This window comes from Colossoma macropomum, unplaced genomic scaffold, assembly GCF_904425465.1.
Source record: "Colossoma macropomum unplaced genomic scaffold, Colossoma_macropomum, whole genome shotgun sequence".
Classification (NCBI taxonomy): Eukaryota; Metazoa; Chordata; class Actinopteri; order Characiformes; family Serrasalmidae; genus Colossoma; species Colossoma macropomum.
In genome coordinates, this window is record NW_023494803.1 from 25,091,870 (window position 1) to 25,117,204 (window position 25,335).

Sequence of the window (25,335 nt, forward strand, 5' to 3'; positions counted from 1 at the left end):
AAAGTGAGATACACATTAAAACGACACAAACACCCGTGAATGTGCTGTTAGGTTACAAACAAAGTGAAAAAACAAGTAAGTTAAAATGTGCCTTTTGATAGGTGGGAAAAAATGTTTATTGCACAAAAATGATAACCAGCCTGTTATTAATCTCGGAAGTTGCTAAACAAGTAATGCTGCTGAAAATGGGAAGTCCTCAAAGTTTGTATGAGATAAGTTACAAAGCTATAGCTGCAAAACAGCTGTTTAAATCTCTAAAATCTATAAATCAGCTTTAAAAGAAATAAAAAAAAATTCTCATCTCAAGATGAATAAATTAAAGTGAAATTTATTTTCACTCAGAAGTTATTAGAAAAATTAAAGTGTTTTCCAGTTATCACTAAAAACTAACCCTTGTGGGGAGACCTTCACTGTCAGTTGATGTCTTAATCATACGGACGCCTTTTTGCATCCAGTCTCTGCTCTTCAGTAGGGATTTCAATAGCGCATTTGACTGCATCATCGTAGAACGTTCCATCACCATCTGATCCCCCAAATACTAAGACGGTGAACTGTGTGGAGGGACAGGTACGATGGTGGTCTCCTTGCTCCCTTGCATCAGTGTCAGAAAAGGCAGTGCCACCCAGGCTGATTAGACTGTGGCCAGCACGAGGTTTTGAGCAGAGCAATGGACACACCACTGACGTCCAGGAGTTGGTATCTGCAAAAATCAAACAACCGGGCCTATTTTTTCTTTAAAGTTTGGGATCAGTTTTATAGTTTAGTCCAAACACTTATGATTCTTGGCAACAACCAGTTTTGGTTATGCAAAATACAATTTCAGTACAACTTCTCTGTACTTTGCAGTGTTGCAGAGATAATGTTGTTAATGGCATGGCTTACCTAGATTAAAGAGATGGAGATCCTGTAGAGCTCCTAAAGCACTGCAGCCTCCGCTGATCAGCACCCTGTTGTCAGACACGGGCAGAGCAGCATGAAACCTGACCACACAGAGAGAGAAAAATATACTCATGATCACTGAGTCATGAACGTACTATTGCAGATTGGTTTCCGGCATTTGGATTTTACTCAATACAGTCTAATGTGGACACCCCAGAAAACTAACTAGATTAAAGGAATCAAGCTAATGTAGGTTTATGTTCCAACTGAACCTGCCTTGGGCTACAAGAGCACGCACTTAGTAGGATCTTTTGCAAGGTTTCTGTTTTAGAAATCATACATTAGCTACCAACCCAGTGAAGTAGAAACCTTTGTTTATTAACCTTTGTAGTGTTCAAAAGAGAGGTAAAAACTGTATTGCTGATATGCCCCTCTGTCCTTCACAGAAACCATTGCTGATGATCCAAACTAGGCATCTGAATGCATCCCAGCAAAGTAAAGTTTTTTTATGAATCAATTAAATATTCTAGTGGTTGTGATGTTAGGGAATTATTTTGTTAGAGGGCAGCAAAACAGGTATTGAAAAAGTTCTACTGGAGAACTTTTATTTAGTTGAGCCAAACCAATCCATCAAGTACATAGTTTGAGCTCTGTATATTCATGTTTAACATACAAAATGTAGAAAAATCTCAGAATTGGACAATTGTACCAAAAGTGAAAATGTGCATCATTAGGCCCTTAGTATGCATGCTTGTAAGAAAACATTAACATACGTACACAAGGCACACATTCAGGCACTTCTTATTGTTGCGGTATAGAAAAACGCCTTTGTGTCAAGACACCATCCTATTGAAACAAATTTTATGTTTTGTATATTGTAACACCCCTAGAGGACATCCTTACCCTCGGGCCAGTGGTGGCATGTTCTCGTACTTCACTGCTGTGTATTCCATGAAGCCTATTTAAAAACAAAAAAAAGTGATCATTGGAATAATTAGAGATATCATTTAATATTCATGTGTGTTTAGCCAAATGCATTAAGCAGTGAAGAGTCTACTACCAAGATCTAGAATGTGGAGATCATTAAGGTAGGCAGCAGTTTTTTGGCCTCCAAATATGACTAGTTTGTTGGGTAGTAGCGTGGTGGAGTGCCTGTTTATAAACATGAATAACAATCAGCATGCTGAGTCACATCAGATTTATGAATCCAAGTTAAATCATGCCTAGAAGCCTGGAAGATATGATGAAGATGATTATATGAAAAAGCACACTGACCCAAACCTGGGAAGAGGAAGGTCACCCTCCACGATTGGCTGGTACCACAACTCATGCTCAGGGTTGAAGATGTACAAAGCATTACTGCATGCTTTGCCTCCAGGGCCACGACTCGGCTGCAAGCCCCCAAACACATACAGCTCACTCTTATAGATGATGGCACTGTGGTATGCCAATGAAGGCACATTTCCTTTTGCCTGGTGGATATTAATATTTTGATTACATACTATTCTATTCAGCTAAATATCTGGCTATGCTCAAGAAAAAGTCAAGGTAGAACATGGTCAAACTTGCATTAATGAGTTTCCACTTCCAGGTTAAGGTGTCCAGCATGTAAATATCACTATATCGCTGACCTTCTCTCAAGCCACCATACACATAGATAACTTTACTCTTAGGGTCAAAGGCTGCAGAGTGGCCGTGAGCACTTGGTGGAAGAGGTCCTGTTGCAGAGGAATCCATGGGGAGCCAAAAATCACCATCTGTAAACAGATAAAAAGGACAAAAAGACGCTTTTAAGAGAGCAAATGAATGTGTCATATGTTTATATTAAGTACTGTAAAAGAGTATTGTTCAGGAATCTTATTAAAATCAAGGTATCTGTATCAACATTGGAAAAGATATAGGCAGCCCTACTGGTAACTGCCATGCAGAAAAGCTTTAGTCACGGTATGTTTCAAGCAGGTCACAAAAACCTCGAAATCAAGTGCAAACCACGCGTACCAGGCCACAGATGCTAATGTGAAAACAACGCACCAATCTCCAGCTTCCATATGGAGTCTGTACAGTGGGCTTGGTCTGCAGTTTCTCCACCAATAAGAATAGCCGTGTCAGGATCGCTTAAACACATGGTGTGGCTCCAGCGCTTTGATGGATGCTCTGGATAAAATGACAGTGATGAATTAATGTAGATATAAATAATTATGTTCAGTTTCTTCTGCTTCTATAAAAAGAAGCACATTTATGCATATAAAAGTTGAAAAACTGAGATATAGTACCACCCGTTGCTTTAAAATGGTGGTCACCAATCTGTCTGCTGGATAGCTAACTTACTGAAAGGCGGTATTGCACAAATCAGTATTACTCTGTTGGCCTGATAACTTACCGTAAACATACTTGCACAAATCTTATAGTAGTGCTACAACAGTCTCTAAAAAGAGATTTCCTTGTTTTAAGACTAGGAAAACCCCTTCTGGTGATATATCTTGAAGGTGGAAGTAAATTTGGATAGGCTACATGTGCTTTGTGGTGAACACCTGGAAACAGGTTGTTTGAAATGTTTTTTTTTCCTGATTGGCTTATCCTTTAACAGAATTATAGCAAAAAAACATAACTAACAGGTTAGTGCTATATCACTAAAGCTGGCACCACAGATGTATTCACTAGCCTTTAGATCAGTGGTTAGCAGTCAGGATTTGTTGAGCACTGTAGGGATTCCCAAAGACTGTGTGATTTATTTGCATAATGCATGTTGAGTACTGTATTGAGAGAACATTCATGGATGAAAACGATACAGAATCATGAATTCTATTAAACAGATGAGGCTGAGAGGTGCAATGCTGCATTACAGAATACTGCACAAACATGACAAAATATATTAAAAGCTAGTTTTAGGCTCAATGTCCCTAAGCCCAAAGTTAAGCCTGTTCAATAGGAGAAAAGCTTCAAGCTATTCAGCTTCAACTTACTGAAAAATCCTGCTTTGTGAAAAACCTTCCATCATCAATCCATCACCAATGCACCTCAGCCAGTTAATCATGGACTTACATTAGATTTCCAATGTTAGTGACCATAGATTAGATAGATAAAAATAAAATGAAATGAAATGAAATGAGACTGGGGGAGCATTTACCTGCTCTGCAGCTCCTTCTTCTTTTGACAACTTCCCTCTCCTCACTTTGTGATGCAGACCCTATGCTCAGTCGGAGCTTCTTGGGGCTCGAAGCTTGGCTTAACTTAAGGGGTGTTTCGGGTCCCTCATAGCTCCAAATACGTCCTCTTTTTCCTATTACTGTCCGCCTTGGAGTTTTATCCTTCAGACACCAGAGAGACATGTAAGAAGAGGGGAGAAAAACACGCTTGCATATTGGCAACCTCAGGTTAATGTAATATTGCTCTAAAGAGGTTAAGGCACTGGTGTGGAACATGCTTGACTTTTGAAGCTTTTCCTTTTGATAATACCAGCAATTAGTGTTAAACTTGCTCCACTAAAACCTTTACCTTTTTACAGCCACTAATGTTTTGTTTTCTACTTATTAAACAGCCAGGTTGTTGACAATCCCTTACCACAGCCCACACTCCAAGACTCATGTTCTGTGTCTCCCCCTTGCTCGTTTGGAGCTCGGCATAACTAACAGTGTCCTCAGGTGACGACCTCTGAGAAGTGATCTTGATAAGAAAAAAAAACAAAAAAAAAAACCTCAAGCAAAATGACATAGTTGGTAATTTCCTTTCTTAAAACCCAGCCTTTTTGATTAAGTGCTATTGGTAATATTAAAACACAATCAAATCCCCCCTACCCCATAATCAAACTGTAGCAGATAATGGGGTAGGGGGGGTGAAAAAAGTCTGAACGTGACACTGACTTTTGTCCACTTTACCTGCTACAAAAACTAGACTCATGACAGCAATGTTTGTGACTCTAAGTGTACAGTGAATTAAATTAAGGAGAGGCTCACATTGTTATTGTTACCACTGCCTAGAAGGGTCTGGCAGAAGCTGGAGGACTGGCTGGAAGGTAGTCGTTTTCTTGACACCCGCGGTGTACTGCTAACAAAGCTGGCTCTCACCTACATCACAAACAACAGAGTAAATTAATGTGGACACATATATATATATATATATAGATAATGAGAGAGAGAGAGAGAGAGAGAGAGAGAGAGAGAGAGAGAGAGAGAGAGAGAGTGTGTGTGTGTGTGTCACAATATTGGAAAAACTGCAATTGGATATGTCCCCCACATTGTTCAACTCTGCTGTAGGCAATGCAGCCTCTGGTTCATATCACCACCATTGAAAGGAAAGTCTTTACGTTTCTCTAGAATGGACCATTTAACATCAAACCACTCTAAATGACTTGGTAAAATTCCCCTTTGACGTTACTTCAATGTAAAAAGAACAGAACAATAACAACCACCAACAGCTTCTTAATTGTGTAAAGCCATTTATATTTTCCTTGTATGTACTTAATTCAGTCCTTGAGATGCAAGCAGAGTGGTTTGAAGTGGTTAACTGTAGAGGAACTACAAAATAAAGATTTCTTTACAGTGGTGTTGTTTGGAAGCCGGGGTCACAGTTACAATGTCTACAACACAAAAAATAACCATTCTATTTACTTTATAAAATCACAAGTGAACCTACAAATGTCTTCTGAGTTTCTATATGTAATGTTAATAACGGTAAAATTAGTGCTAAATCTGAAAAAGTAAGTTTTCTCTGGGGACTATTTTGCCTTGCATGTACTCCTCTGCCAGTGATGCATTACAATAAATCGATTAAAATACATTTTACACCAAATCTTTATCCCAAAACTATAGAGCAACGTGTCAGACATCAGGTAGCGCATATCTAACCATTCCATGTAACGATTTTCTGTGAGGGAGCTTTAAGAGGCATTAAATTCTTCAGAAGTCTGGTTCCGGTCACCACCACTGTGAACAATTGACTCTGCAAGTTTCTCTAGAACGGAGCATTTCACATCAAACCACTCTGAGTGACTTTGTTTACATCTCGCCCAGTTAACATTGTAGAATTTCTTTTTAAAAAAACGTGGAGTTCCCCTTTAAGTGTAGTCTCTGTACTTTTTTCCACTCCTGACCGTGACTTTACATGTGGTTTCAGCTGCTGGTGCGTCATCTCGTCTAAGCCCCGCCCCCTTATAGAACCGCCCAAGATATTAGGCCTAGCACAAAACAAATACCATGTAGTTTAACTATGGGAAGAACAAACTTGTGGGAGACTGTAAAAAAAGATGAAATACCTCTCCACAAACAGTGAGCACCACTTTTGCATATACACCTCTTCTACTTTTCTCTATTGATTCAGCTAAAAGGTCGAGAGTCCAGTCACCTTCCCAGACCAGGCACCTGAAAGGTGAAGCGGAAGGTAAGTATCACACCCCAGGCAGGCATTTTAGATTAGGCAGGTTTTTTTATCCGTTGCTACCTTGAATGTGGTGAGAGAATCCCAATTTTCTGCGGCTTCACGTCAGGGCTCACTGATACCTCAATTAACACTGTTGTCTCACAAGAAAATGAGGTCCATTCTCCCAGACTGAACACCACCAGCTGCTTGGGCAAAGGCAGCGGCATCTGAACCTGGTAGCTTTTGCGACTCACGTTGCTAAACAGACATTAGCAAAGAACACAGACATGCTCGTTTTACACCTTAAAAACGCTGATGACTCTCTGCGCCAAAAACCCACCTGATAAACTGACGAGGTGCTTCATGTAACGACCACAGTGCATAGAAGTGTACTTTCCCCATGACCGTGCTGAGGTTGAGCAGCCAAACAGCTTCAGCTTCACCTTCACCCCATGTTAGCACCCTACAGTCTTCCTTTAAATCGGGTTCATTCACTACTGCGTCCCGCAGAGATGTGGCCCCGCCCCCAGCATGACCAGCAAAGACCCGCCAACACTCATTCATTTATCATGAACAATGGAGTTTTTCAGATTGTGTACATGTTGTGTTGCTGTCATTGGAGTATATCGCAATTGTATTTTCAGTAACCAGGATAACTTAAAAGCGAATATTGCCCAGTAGGAACGCTCCTGACCTCTCATTCTGCTGGACAGACTTGACTTTTGGCAAACTCAGAAATCCCACTTTTTTGAAATAACCCCCAGAAAGGCTTTTCTTTGAAATGGCCACTGAAATTCCATGACCACACATTGGTTCTATTTTACTTTGGCCAGAGAAAATCTAAAAAATAAGGTGTACACTACCAGTCAAAAGTTTGAGTTCTTAATTTTAAAGATCTTTTAATCTGAAGCTTGATGCTTAAATACTAAGGACATTTCTAGGACAAATACAAGAAGTTAAGGTGATGCCTGTGTGTGAAACCTTTCACAACACAGACATTTTAGACAACAAGGTCTTAGTATATGTTCATCCTCTTCAAGCCTGTTTGTCTCAGCTGGCTCCTTGTGAAGCTGCTTGTGAGAACGCCAAGAGTGTTGACAGCATCAAGACAATTTATTTCTATAAGAATCTAAAATAGAAAAAAAAGCTTAGATTTGTTTGACACTTTTTTGGTTTCAACATAATTCCATGTTTTATTTCACAAAGTTGGACGTCTTCACTGCTTTAAAATGTGGAAAATGGTAAAGGGAGGTAACCCCTTTTTCTAGTGGGTGTCTAAACTTTTGACTGATACTGTAAACGTTAAATGGGTAGTTTGGCCACCACAATTTACACAATTTCCCCCTGAGCCTACTAAACATGTCTTAGCTGATCCACATGTGAGGTGAAGCAGTAAACTGTAAATTTGACAAACTATTCTATTAAGGGACATGAACATAATTAAAACAATCTGCTTTTTGTTTAACAATATTTATTGGACAAAAGGCAGAAAAAGAGCAGATAAAAGCATAAGACAAATTATCATATCCACATATCACAAAGAAGGACAGAAACATGGTCGACAAAGAAAGCACATTGGCAGTTTTGGGTATTTCAGCAGCGCAATAGTCCCTTTGGAGACATGCAAAAAGTCACAATGTGGTGCGTGTGGGAACACCTTGGATGCAGGTGCGCAAGCAGAGCGCTCCCTGGGGCTGCTGCTTGCTGCCCTCATCATAGCGCTGTCTTAAACAGGTCACATCAACACAATGCGATTTGGTATTCTTGGACAATCCACAGAAACAAAATCGTGAAAAATATTGACACAACACTACAGCCTTCAACATAAAGCTTTGTGTAACACATTGCACATTTACCAGACACACAGAAAGCTGCATGTGTAAAACACGTAATAAATTTCTAAAATTGTTTAATGGCACATGTCAACATCTACGAAGACCTGACTATTCAGAGACTAAACAGGTGCTGAACCGCCCGACCGCCCCATCCCCCCCTACCCAGAAAAATGGTACTGGGGCCTTGTAAATATTGAATCAGTTATGTAACGCACTAGTTTTTCATGACGGAAATGGTCTCCACTTAAGTCATAAAAAGGCAGACTGTGACCAGTTGCTGGAGTTGTATCCCTGGCGACTGATTTAATAGCTGTTTTGTCTGCAGTCAGAAAATCTTTAAGTTAAAGTGTGATTTGAAACGTATAACTCTTAATGTCTTGATTTGCTGTTTTTCTGTAGGTGCACTGATATGAGAACATTTATTAATATGTAGAAGAGGTAATGTAAGGCTACTGAAATAAATGCAAGAATACATCTTATGCAAGTCAAACCATTCTAGAACCTGAATATAAACATGTAAAAAGGCTTTTGTACTTGTCCTCACCTGACTCAACACACTGGCTTTCTCCATGTGCTTCCTTATTCACCATACAGTGGTGAACAATCATTTCACCTGAACAACCATCTTTCCCTGAACCGTTGTACTACCTGATTACTGAGGCAAACATATACGGGCACTTCACAAATTCTTTGCACAGAGCATCTGAAACATACACTGAACACATTGCACATAGACCAAACTGCAAGATCCCACTCAAGTTTAAAAACATTTCATAAAGACTAGCAAAAAGTGTTTGATCTGATTGGGCCAGTGATTGCATCTAAATAAAATTAATGTTCAAATTAAGAATAGCAGGAACGATATGTATACAGTGCTGTAAATATATATAATATATATATGATCAAAAATATATATCATTGAAACATTCATTTGCACAGGTGCACTTGGTTCCTCAGGCACTGTAGTACACTCTGTAGTACAGAGTCTTATTCCGCCATAATGAGTAGGAGTTGTCAAACTTTAGGTGGTACGTGCCTTCTCCAGGGAAGTCGTGACTGCCTCCTTGAACTGCCAGGTGACTGTCCTGACGGTACACAGGCAGGATCTCTCCCAAATTAGAATTGGCCACCGTTTTAGACCCCTTCTCCACATCTCCAGGAACCACAGGCCCTGCTAAAAAACACCACACTTATAGCCTTATGGTCTAATTCATATGACGGTTTTACAGTCAGTAACCTCAGCTTATTTAATATTGTAATATTATAATATTGAGCTACATATTGGTGTTTTAATGCATTACAAGTAATCAAGGCTGCACAATGTGGACAATACCACACTGCACTTATACTGCTACATGTTGCTCTACTACAATACATTTGCAACACAACTCACATTATTTTGCCCAAAATGATTTAGGTTTACATTTTTGCATCACTGGAAAGTCTTGATACATCTAAACTAGGGGTGTGAATCTCTCTCTTTAAGACGATACGAATTTCGGTGCACAGTTTACAACACAATTAAACAAGTAAAGAGTCAATACAGTTTGATTCACTACTGATCTGAATCAGGTATGATTAAATATGATGTAGATCAGCTAAACTCAACATAATTTTATGTATCCTAGTTTTTACTTTGTAACAATTTCAAAACATTGTCTTTATTTTGTCTGATTATTTTAAAACACTACATTAACTCTCTTTGTACTACATTAAGTAATTTAAAAATAACCCACATTGTGGTTGTCAGATTCTCTGATTTTGTCCTAATGGGCTGTGCATGCAATACAGGTTATCAATCAGGAGAAATGTTGAGCTGTAATTTGAAATAAGCTGTATTTGTAATATAAGACTCAACTGAACACAACATCAGTCCATTGGTTGTTAAAGCTACTTGCTAAATTCCTGACAGGGGTCTGTGTTTGAAAAGTTTAGTGAATCTTTCTATTCTATCTGCAGTGGTTGGTTTTGCCCGATATGCAGCCCATGGTGTCACTATATATACACAGGTGCACTAAAATCAAAATTTCTGGCTGAAACTGAAACAACACAAATCTGGCTGAAAACTGAATCCCAAAAGTAAGGGTTTTGTTGGTAATAAAGTACAGTTATTATTAATAAAATCTGCATTCAATAGGACAAAACTTCACTGACAATAAATAAAAAGTTTACTTAAAATAAACTTTGTACACTTAGTATAGACTACCTAAGAATGTGCCTAAGACATCTAATGTCCTCAACAACAGAGAACAGTTACTCATTCAAGGCAATGAATTCTAATTTTTTTTTAGTTAGACTTTGTGTTTCACTGTGACTTGTGAATCTTTCTTTTTCAAAAAACTGTGGCTATAGGCATGCTAGCAGGAACTTTCCTTTCTGCTTCTGCTGTGTTTTGTGTCTCAAATGGGATGTTGTGTTTTGAAGCGGTATCAAACTTGATACCAAACTGTATCTTCTCTTGATACTCAGGATGCACAATCATAAATTGCTCGTCTAACGTTCCTTATAGAAGTTGTGAAAGAGTTCCACATGGCCAACCCACCCCCCTCCCACCCCCTACACTGTTTACCTGCTGCAACTCAAACTTAAATGCCTCTGCACTGACCAGCGAAGGAAACCCACAGTGATTTTAATCACTGTTTCTCATTTCTGTTATCATTCAAATGATTTGTCAGGTGTTAGATTTTAACACTTAATTTTTTGTTTTGTCTCTTTTGGCGAAAAAGGTGCCATTTTTGACCATTTTCGGCTGAAGCGTTTCAATGGCTATAGATATTTTGGTGCATCCCTAATATGTACTGGCAGAACTGACTAGCGTGTGGATCCACATGACTACAAAACTCAAGGCAAAATCAAGGAAAGCAGAAAGGAAAGGAATTTTTATTCACACACAGTGCACATTTCACTAAAATGTTGCTGACTCGATATTGTGTATCTGGGTTCCAGCGTATTTAAATCCAACATCTTCTGTAGCGCTACAGAGGTACACGTCCTTGCAAATAAAGTAACTGATGGCTTCAGTTATTGCCTCTGACTGGCAAGAAGTGTGGGGAAATGAGTTCAGGAAGAAACTACTAATGGTAGCGTTACTTGTTGCATCTTTAGCTGCAGGCTCCCCTTTGCGTAACCTAGATGCTCCCATCTTTCTCTCTCATCAGACATTTCTATCGTTCTCTCTCGCACCCATGCGTGAGCCAGTTGAGCGCTGACTGTCAAGTACCTTGATTTGCAGTAGCTGTATTGGTTTTTAGAAGTTTTCTTCTAGATTCAAACCAGATCTAGGCTTGTAAATCAATGCAGCCATATCGTAGACTGTCAGGAGCGTTTTTCTGATTTGAATAATTTTTTCTTTACACCTCTAATCCCATCTAAAATCAATCAGAATACAATAAAATAAATAATAAATCTGTGATCTTCTGCATTAGCTGTATCACAGAATCCAATATCCAGACAACGAGTTACACATTATACATCGTCTAACCCTACAAAAAGTCTATGTTATTCGTGTACAAACTGTTTCCATTTCAGCAGTCTGTTAACGGGTTTTGGATAATATGACACTATTAGTTTTTACCAACAAAACAAAGGTAGGAAATCAGACAGGAAGCATTCCCTCACCTTCTAGCTCATCATCTTCATCCTCATCATCGCTTGATTCACTGATGTGTACAGTAATGGCTCGGCTGGTGACCGGAGACCAGTCAAAGTAAACCCCAAAGCCAATGTCGTAGCCATCTGTAGCAAACTCCCAGCACACGCGCTTGGCCTCGGGTACAGTAGGTACGTGGACGGTCATAATGTCACCACGGTACACAGTCACCACGCTGTCCTTCTCCTGACGCAACTTAGCTTTCAGCTCCTTCAGGGATAAAGAGGTCCATGTGCTGGCTGGTGCCAGTGGTGGTAAAGCTGCAATAGGATGAAATAAAATAAAGTAAGGTCATCTGTGGCAATGAATTCCTGAGAGTGCAATGGACCATGTTCTTATTAGGAGAGATAGAGCAGCAGGGTCCCTCTCTCCTCAGTCAGTGTGCATTACCTAGACTGTCACAGATCTAGCATTAAACTCTGAGCAGGGTGAAGCACTCCCCAGTGTTACTTTGTTTCATAATTGTAGATTATGAGCAAGATTTGTTCGCAAATTTAATACAAATCAGGGGACCAACAGTACTACTGTTCTACTACCGTTCAACTGACATACAAAATAACCAAACATAAGCTACTGCTGCAGTGTGAGTGTGTAGAAACAAGTGACACACCCATGTGCAACAAAGCAGTATGCACTGGCAAATATTAAAGAATATCCTGGGTTACTAGTTAAAGATTTTTTAAAGATATGATACCATGAACTTCCATTTTTTTTTTCAAAACAACAATTGGCAGGGGGAGGGTGTTAGTTCACAATGCATTTTTTTCAGAAAGCAGAATAACGTGAGGCACACTGCCTGGTCTTTTTTCTTGGAGATTCACACTGCATTTTTCTTGCGAGCGCTGCTTCTCTCGCTGTTGCCAAGCAATAATGGTGTCACAACTGTTAGTCAGCTATGCTAGCAAGACATTATTTCGATTTGCACAATCAGAAACTTTAACTATTAACTAAGAAATATGGTGCAGGCAGCAAAAACAAGCTAAACTGAAAGTAAGCCGCTTTTTTGTTTATGTCATGATTTTCGACTGTGATCACTAATCTTTTTTTTTATTACAATCGTCACTGAAGCCCTGCCTTACCTTTAATTTGACAGACCAACACCGAAGAAAGTATGACTATTCAACCACTTAGAGTCAAACTTTTTTTTTAACCTGGGGTGCCTGAAGCATAAAAGTTGAGGCCCTCAGCATGCAGAAAAACAGCAAGCAAAATGCATCTTGTCCATTGAAAACAGCTAGAAATTTGCATGTTGGCGTGCAAAAAACTCGTACTCATCCTCCTGCAAAAGTCTATTCCCTGTTAGAGAGATTAAAACCTGTGCACACCCAATCAGAATGGATCTGACAAAATCCCAAGATCGGCCAGTTTTGCATGCAATAAATATCAGATCGTCCATGTATATCTGTGAGTCTGACACTATGCTTGAAGCAACATCTTCACACCAGAAACTGACTAAATTTGGTGAGAAAAACAGATTAAAATAAATGACAATCACTCAAGGCATAATGACAAACAACACTATTGCGTCTTGTGTGATCTGCCATAATTCCCCAAGAGGGAACGTGTCTAAGATTGGGATGTCTTTTTTAAAACAGTATGCTCTCAGAGGACCATGATGAAAGATGATGAGAAGGTTACTAGAACTTAGCACAGGTCCTTTAGGAGGAGGCGCGCTAACCTTTTTTCTCTCCAGGGAGTGAGCTTTTCTCATTGGTGTTGCTCTCCGGCGTGTCCCTCCCTGCAGCTGGCTCAGAGGGGGCCTCTCCATCCTATTGACAACCCAGAAATAAAAAAGATCAAAAAACACCTTAAAACAGAGAACAAAAGAAGGACAGAAATCATTAAATAAAGTGCTTCGAGCAAGACAACATACCTCAGTGGGTTGCTGTAATCCTTTGGTATTGCTGTTGTCATCCATTTTGGTTTGGTTGTCAGGGTATATTACTGTTCGGGAAAGATCTGTGCTTTGAAGTCTTCAGGAAGGAAAACGGGGGTTTAGTTTTACTCAATTCAAGTAAAAGTCTTTATGCACATTGGAACCGTCTTTTAACATACAACGGAAGAAATCATGCATTAAAATGAACTTAATCTTTAATTTGTGTGGTAAAACCTAATTACCACATATGTAATGTTAAAATGCCACGCTGGTACCTGTCGAGTGGGTTTGAGTCGCAGTTTTTCGAAGCTATACCGGAGAAAGAGGAAACAGAGAGGGACGACAGCCTCGACTGGAGCTCCGACGTGGCCTCTAGTTTCTCCATCTCTAGAATGCCAAGAACTAAAGTTTGAAACACCAAAGCACAGACACACCAAACACACACAAATCACATACACAGACATACTAAGCTAACGTTATCTACCGTTAAGGAAAATAAACTTACCGTCATATCAAGCGAAGCTTTACTACCACCGACACTGTCAGCCTGCAATAAAGACATCCGCACGAATTCATCATTATTGTCGTCTTCAGGTAACTCAGCTTTAATACACAATCATAGTGACAGTAAGGATTATATTATTGGAATTGTAACGTACGTCGTCGTACTGAACAGGAAGAGTTAGCTAGCGCACACAAACAGCAGCTCCACAAATCCTGCTCAACAAAGAATCGCCCGTACGGAACAATCTCAGCTAAACGCAGTTAGCAAAAAGGACTTTTCTACACCGACCGTTAGCTAACTAGCCGGGAGCAAATTAACGTAAAATCCACAAACCGCAGCAAACATCTGATTCATTAATTGCTTTTACCTACATTACCGCCGAAAGGTACACCGTGGATTCCCGATGATGTGCTAATCACTCCAGCTTTACCTTAATTGGTCCTGTGATGCTCGGTAGAAAAGTCCGAGCGGCTTGAGCCCTGCTGGCTAACTGAGCCTGCCTGACGTGTGACAAGCTGGAAGAGGAGGAGGAGAAGGAGGAGGAGGGCAGGACTAGCGGCCCCCACAACAGAACCGCAACTACGCAAATGCTTTACATAATACGAGTCCCAGTGAACACGGAAAAGTGGTTTAATTGTGTATTACAAGGTTAATATAATATTGTGTTGTGATGCGTTGTGTATTATTGTTCTTCCTGTCCAAAGTCACGCCATCCTAATTCACTGGAAAATTATTTCCTTGCAAGTTATTACAATTACTGCTACTACTACAACAACAACTAATAAGAATAAGAAGAAGAAAACACTTTTAACATAAAAATATAATTTATAATTTTGGTTATTCACTATTTCTCGATAGTCATACTATTTATACATGCACCCCAACTCTTCTGTGAAAAGTGCCTAAAAGAAAGTGTAAATCCAGAAAGACTGAATGCATAAATCTTTAATGGTCACTTTCATTTATAGACATCTTGAAATATATCTGTCATTTTCAGTTTCCTACCATTTCTACTCTTGTATCTAAATTTGAATTTGGTATAACAAAAATATATAAAATATATTGTTACAGCCACAGAGCCACAAATGCTAGGGAATCTCTAGAGAGCTTAGTACTATTGTGGTGCTAATTGAGGCACAGCAGATTTAAAATAGTTGACTCACAGACTCATTACTCCCCTGGGCTTAATTAGCATTTATTTTAGGCTGCAGTTTACTTTTGGTCTTTTGAGATCTAGTTAATAAGGCAACTGTATTAATTCCAATACAACTAAAATATGTGCTACATAAAGCAAAAATATTAAACAATTGTTGTTGCTTAGAACTGTTTTTCTACTTGCACTTCTATGATTCACTCTTTCATCTCATTCTTTGCAGATGACATGCCAGAAAATGTTTTATGATACACTGCAGAAATGCAGTCTTGTAAAACTTTAGATGCTGTTAGACAAGAAGACAAGGGGGTCTGCTTTGTCTGTGCATCGATCAAGTTGATCCAAGGAAAAGGCCTGCAGAACAAGAAACAAGCAATAATGATAATGAATGAGACATTTTATTTTTATGTTTTATATAAATACAACCCTGTTTTTGCCATGCAAAATGTAAATAAAAACAGAAGGCAATGATGTGTGAATCATTTAAACCCTATATTAATTCAAAACAACATATCAAATGTTCAAACTGAGAAACTGTTTTACTGAAAAACATGTGCACATTGAATTTGATGCCAGGAACATGTTTCAAAAAGTTGGGACAGGGATAACAAAAGAAAGCCTGGTAAGGTTGTATAATGCTAAAAAACACCTGGTGGTTAATTTGCAGCAGGTCAGTCTGTGAAAGACTGCACAGGCAAATAGTGCGACAATTCAAGAAAAACATTTCTCAACATAAAATAGCAAAGAACTCTGAGATTGTATCATCTACGGTACATAACATAATTAAAAGATTCAGAGAATCCAGATAAATCTGAGTATGCAAAACTAATATTGGCTGGCCATAATCTTTGGGCCCTCAGGCAGCACTGCATTAAAAACAGACATGATTCAGCTCCCGAGTGGCGCAACTGTCTAAGCGTTGGCCCTGTCCCTGGTGACGCTACAGCCATCCGTAGCCGGGAGTCCAAGAGAGCACAATTGGCCTCACTCTCTGGGTGGGTAGGATGGCTCCCCTTAGCGATGCTAGTCAGCCCAGGCGTCTGTTAGCTGACGTAACAGATCTGGTGTTGTGCGCTTTCCTCCGAGTGTGTTCAGCTGTCCAATGACGTTGCGTGAGCGGCAATTCGAAAAGATGCGGTGGCTGGTTTCACAGGTCTCGGAGAAAGCCTGTGCTAGCCTTCGCCCTCCCAGCGTTGGTAGTATCGTGTGATTGGGGGAGTCCTAACTAGCGGGTGGAATTGGAGACAACTAAATTGGGGAGATAATTGGGTAAAATCAAAAAAAAAAACAGACATGATTCTATAGTGGATATCACTGCATGTGCTCGGGAACAGTTCTGAAAACATTTGTCTATGAAGAGTTTGTTTGCTGCCTCTCAAATTCAAGTTAAAACTTTACCATGCAAAGGATCCAGAAATGCTGCCACCTTCTCTGGGCCCAAGCTCATTTAAGATGGATGAGGCAAAGTGGAAAAGTGTCCTGCAGTCTCCTGTGGTCTGACAAATCAAAATTTGAAATTCTTTTAGGAAACCATGGACACTGTGTGCTCCAGACTTAAAAGTACCCGGCTTGTTATCAGTGCACAGTTCAAAAGCCAGCGTCAATGATGGTTTAGGGGTGTATTAGTGCTCATGGCCTGGTTGAACCTGAACATCTGTGAAGGCACCATTAATTAGTGCTGAATGATATATACATGTTTTGGTGACATACGCTGCCATCCAGATGATGTCTTTTTCTGGGAAGATTTGCTTATTTTAGCAAGACAATGACAAAGCTTATTCTGTGCATATTACAACAGCATGGCTCTACAGTAAAACAATCCAGCTGCTCAACTGGCCTGCTTGCTGTCCAGGCCTGTCACCACTGAAAACATTTGGCACATTATGAAATGAAAAATATGACAAAGGAGACCCCAAACTATTGAGCAGCTGAAATGATATATCAAGCAAGAATGGGAAAACATTTCACTTTCAGAACTACAGCAGTTGGTCTCCTCAGTTCCCAAACGCATACAGAGTGTTGTTAAAAGAAAAGGTCATGCAACACAGTGGTAAACATGCCCCTGTCTTAACTTTTTTAGAATGTGTTGCTGGCATCAAATTCAAAATGGTAATTTTCAATTACATATAGGGTTTATATGATTTGCATATAATTTCATTCTATTTTGTCCCAACTTTTTTGGAAACGGGGTTATATATATACTTTAAATTAAAATGTGTCCTTGAGAGGTATGGGTAATTTCAAAAGTAAGAAACTGGTAAACTATCAATAGTTTACAGTCTCTGTAATTAATTTATAGACACTCACTCCTCAGAGTTAGTAAGTGTAGCTGCACAGGATGAGTTGACAAAGCTTTGACAGGTAAAGGTCCCGGATGAGGGTTTGGTCTGAAACAGCTCATTGAGCAGATGGACGGCTTGGCTGAACCCCAATCGTTCAGCAGTGCACATGTTGAGGAGACTGTACAGCACAGCAGACACCCACCTCTGATCCAATGAAAGCCCACCTGACAGAGACAATGAAAATGAAATGCCATTTAATATCACACTAAACACAGTTCTAGAAGAGTTTTTCTGTGGGATTTCAACTCACCACTCATTGAAAGTGGGCATGATGCTGTCAGCACTTCTTCATCCTTTAAAGCTGTCATCATTTGATTATGGCGGAGCCACATCAGAGCTGAATCACAGGCTACAAAATCATAACGGGGTTTCAGAACAAAACTGTGGCCAAGGAGTCGTGCAAGCCTGAGAAGAAGAAAAAAAGCCAGAAATACAGACATCTATTTTCATAGCACACAGTTCCAGAACAGTTTTGTCTATTAAAAATACTCTATTAAAATAGTGGACAAATTATAAGCTGATTAGTATAGTATGCTGAGAACATGACAGATAATATGTGCAGTAATACCTTTGTAACGGCAGAGCAGTGGTGAAACTGTACACAAGGCAGTGTGCAGGCAGCTGAGAGTGAATCTCTGCACACACTCGAGGCAGATGAGAGGGGAGCACACAGAGGAAGAGTATGTCTGCCCAAGCGGCCAGGCTGCGGTTGTCGAAGTAACACTTCACCCCGCTATTGGAGAATTCCTCTACAATAAAAGACAGACGATGGATGCTCTTTCTGCAGAGCCCCTTGTGGATTGACTCAGATATTTTTAATCAATATAATCAAATAAAATGTTTTCTCCCTAATTAGGACATTGTTGGTCCTCTGTATGTGAAATGTTGACTGTGTTGAGCTGCTAGCGAGCTATGAAGGTGAAACCTCCTTACTGTGAAAGCAATTCATACCTCTCCCCAGACGACTGTGCAGAAACAAAAACAATACTACAGCTTTGTTGATATCAAAAGTCATATACAACTGCCATAAAAACATCTGAACACTGTAAAAATACTATCATAAAGTTGACTTGTTTATTCACTCCTCAAAGATGAAAATCTAGTTTCCAGTTTTGTAAATCAAACACATTTCCAATGAAATATATTCCATTAATGTTACTAAAGAAAATAAAAAGCACAGCTCAACTGAGAAGGAGGCGGACATTGCATTTTATAAAAGAGTTCATCTCCCATGTCATTTTGAGCTCATCAATGACAATGACTGTATCCTCATAAGTAAAGTGAAGTGAAATAGCTAGAGTAACTAGTAGTCAATAAAAGTGAGGTTTCAGGTTCAAAAAAGGTGCTAATATATGTATTTTATTTTTTGACCAGTTTTTAAATGATGATAAGACTGTAGGGTAAAAACTTTCAGAGAAAACAGCAAAATGTCTGCTGGTTGAAAAAAAAAATAGTACAGCTGATTTTAGTACTCACTCAGTGTGTCAGGCCTTCTGGTTGAAATGTTGATGTTAGATGATTTAAATCCAGGCAAAGTTAGTAAAACCTTTGTCAACTGTTTGCCAACGTGTCCGCCTCCAATAATACCTAGATTTAGGCCAGGCAGGCGTGATTTATTAGTCAGGTACCTTAATTTCTCCCTGCAGGAAAATACATGGCACAGTATTAAATTTTGATTATGATCATATGGATGATGTGACCATGTGAACAACAACCCCGCAGGTTATTTATAGATAACTGATTTAACATGAGTTAGCAGTCTATCTGCGCATGTACCTCACTGTAGTGGCAAGTCCACATAGAAACACTGCATGCCCGCATCCACTAACAGTCAAACCTGCTGACCGACTGCGCAGAAACGTCAATTCTTTTTCACCCTCACTGAGTCCAGCCTCAAATCCGAGAGAGTTTAAATTAATCGTTAAGTCCATTCTTGAACCGTTCATTTAAATTCATTAAAATTGGTGTTTTGTGTGACATTAGCGTTCCTGCAAATAAACCGCTACGTCAGATTTTGCCATAGCATTTTCGTTACCCAGGTAACATAATGGCGGGAATGGCTTTTCCCGTGAAGTTAGAAACTATATGGCTTGTCTTCAAAATAAAGGTCCTTCTCAGGTGCCACGTTTTTCATTTTGCATGTAATTGGAATAAATATGATTGGAGAGGAGAGCAACTTTTTAGGGAAACTAGTATGATTCTGTTGCATTTCAAATAGAGGGACGCTGTATATTATTTTCAACATTCACTTCTTGTGTTTTTTTCTGAAATTTTACTGTGGCCCCATGTCACAGTGCATCTTCTAAGCCCTAAGGTTCCACCTTCAAGACTGCACTTTGACAACATGGCTTTTTTGAACTATAGCAAACTGCTTAAAGCAGTGAAGCAGCTCTGGTTAAAAATGTAAATTAGATTCAGCAGTTTCTCCCACACCCATGTAGTACAGGGGCTTCCAACATTATTTTTCATTCTGCTTTGGTTTCAGTCCTTGCAAAATAATTTTACAGTTTACTCAGTTTACAAGTCATAGCTCCTTCCATTTCCAGTGTCCTTCAGGTGTCAACGTTTGACACTTTTTCTTGTCCAGATGTAAAATAATGCATTAAATGAGGTATGTTTGTGTGTGTATTTATATATTGATTTATTTATTATGCAAACATCTGTTATTATTCCATCTTCCTTCCTTATTAGCTGCAAAATATTGAAATTAGAATGATTCACAATCTATTTAAGCTTAAGAGCCGTTGGCTCTGATCTTATCAAGCCAGAGTGGAAACAACCTTGAACAAACCACAGTGTCTGATCATATCAGAAATGTGTAACTTAATATTGTCTGTGAAGATGCATGCAGTACTACTAGTTTAATAATCAGATTGCTTTTCAGTTCATATTTGGAGGTAATGTGGATAAAATGGCAACGTAGATAAAAAAAATTCTAATCAAGCAATCTGAAATTTGATTGATACTATACTTGCATATATTTAGATATACACTGCCAGTATATTCATACTACATAGGAAAAGTACTTTTATCTCATGAAGCAGTGGTCCATGCTAGGCACAGCCTTCCAAAAGCTTAGAAACTGCACACAGTACCAGCAGCATAGGATCAGATCTGTTGGCATGCTGAATGAATATTTTATTCATAACCAGTTTATAAAAATAAAATACAAAACAATTTCAAATGAAAAAAAGAAAACCAACACTGTACAAGGCATTGATATGATACAAATGAAAAATAACACAAATAATTACAATAATGTACAATGGAGTCTCTCCCTTTTTAACATTACTTTTTTCTTTTTTGAGGCTGTACAGTAATGTCTCAATTCTTGTGACCAAGATTATAAAACAAATAGAACGTGAATTAAACTATATTAATATAAGCAAAACTATAATCAGCAGATATTACAATAAATCAGACTGTTAGAGAATTCATCATGGTCACTTGTCAGTAATAGAGGACTTGGCCCCTTGGAACATTCATTTAGCTCACATTTCCATTCTCTTCAGGCTCAGTGAGGGGAGACGATATAAAGTCAGATGAAACAGACAGCAGGTGATGCAGTGAGGGCAGAAGCAGTGATATACAGATATACAGGTTTCTTATGCTTTAAGATTTTATAAAAAGATTGAGACTTTAATATACTAACAAATGCAGACTGTCTGACTGTCAGAGGACAAATAAGATGACTGCTTTACAGCCAGCAGAAAAAGAGCAAACAGAGCGGTCTCACAGAAATGTAAAGCACTACAGTATTTTCTACTACAGCAAGTAAAGGGTTTCATTATTCCTACTTCCTCTGTAGATGGGGCACAATATTCTCATGCTGTTCTTAAGGGTAAAATATCTTTTCATAATTTCATAACCTTAATCTATTAAAAATTAATTTCACATTATAATTATAACCGAAGTCAATAAATGTAGCGAATCATGAAAGCTCTGTAAAATAAATCTGCTCTTATGTCATCACTGTCCTAAAAAAGCATGTTCTCCAAAATGCTAACTTTACAGGAGAAAGCAAAAACGTTCTTAACTTTTAATAGAAGTTAATGCAAAGATATTTTATTCTAAATCATTTTGGAACATTTCTATTGGTCCATTCATTGTGAAATTTTCACATAATGTAAAGGACAGCTGCTGTGCTCAAATGATGCAGGAAAAAAAAAACATTAAAAAAAAAAAAGATACATGATTTTACCATGACAGCGATTATGCTACTTACATGCAAAAAAACTGTCCCCAAAATAGACTCTCAACCATAAAGCTTATTGTGTTTCTATGGAGTGCATGCGTGATTAGAGGCTCAACACAGGACTGACTCTCCTCATCAATGTGCTAACTTCTCAGAGCTCTCTGGGCCAGAATATTAAATGGAAATCTCAAGTAATGACTCTAGAAAGCAATCTTAAAGTGTCTATATCTAGCTCCAGTTGTGCACTTTGTGTAGGATATTCATCCTGAGCACCATCCACTGCAAAAATCTCACTGATTAGATCAAAATAGCAACTTGGTGGTGGCGGTGTTAGTGTATAATCTCCTCTGGCCCCAGACTGGGTTTCTGATGGAGCTGGTCCCTTTAAAAATACACTGTCTAGTCACTCCCTACCCCCGAGGGGAGACATGCACACTTATTAAGGCGACTATCTGGCTGGACAGAGTCTTAATGCAGTGGGGGTTTAGCTGCTCAAGTGACAGGAAAAATCTCTCCAGCTACCCAAGATGCTCCGAATTTGATTGCCAAGAAAAATACAATTTCACCTTTTTACTGTGCACACTTGGTAGTCTTTAAAGGTATGCTTGCTTAGAGAGATACATATCCTTTTAAACAACTATAACATCCCAACTTATGTAGATATACCCTCAGAAAGTGCTCATTCAGAATGAAAGTGGTTGGAAAACTGTAGAGCAAAGAGGTTGGGGATAAAATTTTCATTTAACAAAAGATAAATATAAAACTTAAACATTAACAGTGCTATTTACAGGATGACAATATGCCTCAAGCTTTTGGGAGATGCATTAGAGTGTTTTTTTTTTCTGGAGCACATGCAGAGAGTAGTATATGAAGCAGAAATACTGACAGTATATTATAGTGAGGACAGAGAGGAAACACTAGAGGTTTCAGAGAGGTCAGTGCCTGGAGTAAATTAACTGTGTGTATTTTTAACGACAGAACTGAAGAAGAACCTAAAGGGCATCGTTCAAAGTAACTGTTGGGCAGAAAATCAAATGTATACAATTGTACGCAATTTTCTTAATTTATGGATACAGGGAGTGTATTTCCATCTAGCTTTGCACTGAAGCTATGAGGCTACTGTAGTTGAGATGTAACATCATATTGTATCGAATTGTATTACAGCGTATGATACCGTATTGCTGTATCATGACTAGCGCCTTAGCTTGTGGCTAGTGTGTTAGCTTGGGGCTAACAAGTTAGCTTGTAGCTAGAGCTTTAAATTTGAAAACTAGAAAGCTTTTATTTTAAATATAGCACTCTTATAATGTTGAATGCTCTAATAAGCTAAAATTAGGGATTACATGAGCCTACAACTAAGACTTAAAAAAAACATTTTAATGGTAATTAAAATGAGAAATTTCAAAGGCTGTTTGATCACCTGCGCTATTCAGCACAGACATGTTCAACCAGTTTGAGCGGTAGCAGATAAACAGTGACAATTTCAGCAGCATGAAACCATTTCATGTTTTCTACAAGGGACAGTAGAATCAAGAGGAGGTACTTCTCCATTACAAGTGTTACATCGCTTGAAATATATACCTCACTATACTAAATACAAAAACAACAAAAGCCTAAAGAACAGTGCCTTCTAGCACATTGACGTGTAGCCACAGTTTCTGAAATGATGGAAAAATGTCATAAATGACAGTGCAAAAGTGCAAAGTATAACTAAAATAATAGAATTCATTGCCTTGGATGACCAACCATTCTCTGTTGTTGAGGACGATGCATTTTGCAGCACATGATTTAGTTCATTTTGTAGAAACCGTTTTTATTTATTGTTGGCTTTTCTCAGTTTTTAGTTTTCGGCCCAGCATGCCCTGAATTTCTGTACCAAAGATTTTCATTTTGATGCATCACTACTGAAAATGCAAAAATGAAAATAATAATGTAAGGCACATTTTCAGACACTCCATATTTTTGCAGTATCGACAAATGTACCAAATTAAGACACAACTGTATCATATTAAATCTGAAAAATTTAATTTCACTACTTGTTCAGAACAATTAATGAAAGTTTATACCTCGAAAATTGGCACTCTGGAATTGTTTGCTTAAATCATCTCTTGCCTCAGACTGTGTGTCTGACTAGAGATGTTAAGTAATTTAAAATAAAATTGCCTAAGGGGATAATAACATTGTCATATGACTGTGTGACATACTGTCATCTACAAAACGAGTAAAAGAAGACTATTTGAGAAATAAATAGTAAATTTGAGTAAATTAAATTTTTGGCCTTACAAATCACTTTAAATGACTGCAGAGATACAATGCCATAGTAAAAACCATCTTTCAGCACGTTCAAGGATCTTACGCTTTGGAATTCATTCTGGGCATTCCACAAAAATGAAAGACCTGTAGTTCAGAGCACTTGCTTTTGTTTTTAAAATTTCATCAAAGCATTTTAGAATCACACTACCCACAAGTTGAGTGTAAACCAACATGTTCTCTTCCTCTCTGCCCTCAACATGAATAAAAGATGATTTTCCAATTCCAACAGTGCTGTGTGCAACGAAGGATAAAACATTCCCTTTGAACATTCGGCATATGTGTACAGATAGTGCCTGGTGTGCCCAGAGGGTGGACACACCTTTGGTCATGCACTCAGAGGGATCACCACGCAAGGAGCTTTCGGGTGCAAGGCGGATCAACCAAAAGGTGTTAATGCTTATATGAGTACTGCATGCAGATGTGTGCATGCAGGCGAGTGTTGGTTTGTACCGTTAAACATTTAGTGCAGTGTAGCATGAGAAAGACAGAAAGACAGAGAGAGCGAGGGGGGGGGGAAAGAAGTAAATAACTAATTTCTCACCATCACAATAATTGCAAAACTTTGAACTTTGCTTATCCACAACCCAAATTAACACCTCCTTAGGCACATACAGAAGTGCATCAAACACTTGTAATGATTGTTTCATTGACTGCTATTTCTTGTTAAACAAATCACAAGGCTGGTCCTCACACTAACACTCTACACATTTCACTCAACTATCTACAAACCGCCTCCACTAAGGGCTACAAAGAGCACAGACACGAAAGGAAATAGAAAAGAGAGAACGATTGCATCGACAAATTATAAAGAGTTCCACCGATCTGTCAGTGTACCTGCCACTGCAATATGCATTCAAGCCCAAATAAATATTTCAATAAATACTATATTACAGGTTGTACAGAGCTCGATGCAAATACACAAACCCATGCACCTCATGAACACGCAAACGTCTGTATCAGTGTTCTAGTTGCATGAAATGACTTGACGTCAAAACAAAAAATTACTAAAACTACAACAGCTCACCTGAAAACAAAATGTAAAAACTGGCCATTTCAATAAGAACCTATAGCATCAACAGCAGGCATTACCTTACTGTTCTAAAAAAGCCAACATCTTGAGTGCTGCCAGCAGAATGGAGGGGAGAAAGCTGAGAGACGTCATTTTCTCTTATTGTCTAACTCAGTGGTTCCCAATCCTGTGTCCCGTTTCAACACTTTTTAAGATGCCCTTGC

At 38.8% G+C, this 25,335-nt stretch overlaps 3 protein-coding genes across 11 annotated transcripts; all 3 read right to left on the reverse strand.

Annotated features, from left to right (window-relative positions):
- Positions 1-312: 312 nt before the first annotated feature.
- zgc:163014 (uncharacterized protein LOC100038766 homolog) lies at positions 313-7,094 on the reverse strand. The gene is made up of 13 exons (XM_036592941.1): positions 6,575-7,094; positions 6,316-6,492; positions 6,131-6,236; positions 4,833-4,943; positions 4,441-4,542; positions 4,007-4,187; positions 2,911-3,033; positions 2,449-2,636; positions 2,155-2,351; positions 1,940-2,031; positions 1,783-1,837; positions 883-980; positions 313-700 (listed from the first exon to the last, which is right to left on the reverse strand). The coding sequence occupies exons 1-13, from the start codon at positions 6,796-6,798 to the stop codon at positions 426-428; spliced, it is 1,929 nt and encodes a 642-aa protein (XP_036448834.1). The 5' UTR covers positions 6,799-7,094; the 3' UTR covers positions 313-425.
- A 597-nt stretch (positions 7,095-7,691) lies between these two features.
- tmed8 (transmembrane p24 trafficking protein 8) lies at positions 7,692-14,650 on the reverse strand. Of its 9 annotated transcripts, none has more exons than XM_036593589.1 (7): positions 14,530-14,650; positions 14,100-14,141; positions 13,870-13,996; positions 13,592-13,691; positions 13,397-13,487; positions 11,688-11,978; positions 7,692-9,243 (listed from the first exon to the last, which is right to left on the reverse strand). In XM_036593589.1, the coding sequence occupies exons 3-7, from the start codon at positions 13,977-13,979 to the stop codon at positions 9,023-9,025; spliced, it is 813 nt and encodes a 270-aa protein (XP_036449482.1). In that variant the 5' UTR covers positions 13,980-13,996; positions 14,100-14,141; positions 14,530-14,650; the 3' UTR covers positions 7,692-9,022. The 9 variants fall into 9 exon arrangements, with proteins under 9 accessions (XP_036449482.1, XP_036449481.1, XP_036449487.1 ...); XM_036593588.1 differs by having other exon boundaries at positions 13,870-13,981; positions 14,530-14,649; XM_036593594.1 differs by having other exon boundaries at positions 7,692-9,240; positions 13,870-13,981; positions 14,467-14,622.
- Positions 14,651-15,449: 799 nt separating this feature from the next.
- noxred1 (NADP-dependent oxidoreductase domain containing 1) lies at positions 15,450-19,533 on the reverse strand. The gene is made up of 6 exons (XM_036592624.1): positions 19,371-19,533; positions 19,071-19,234; positions 18,163-18,343; positions 17,845-17,999; positions 17,560-17,758; positions 15,450-15,606 (listed from the first exon to the last, which is right to left on the reverse strand). Exons 1-6 carry the CDS (start codon positions 19,523-19,525, stop codon positions 15,450-15,452), a joined length of 1,011 nt encoding a protein of 336 aa, XP_036448517.1. The 5' UTR covers positions 19,526-19,533.
- Positions 19,534-25,335: the final 5,802 nt, after the last annotated feature.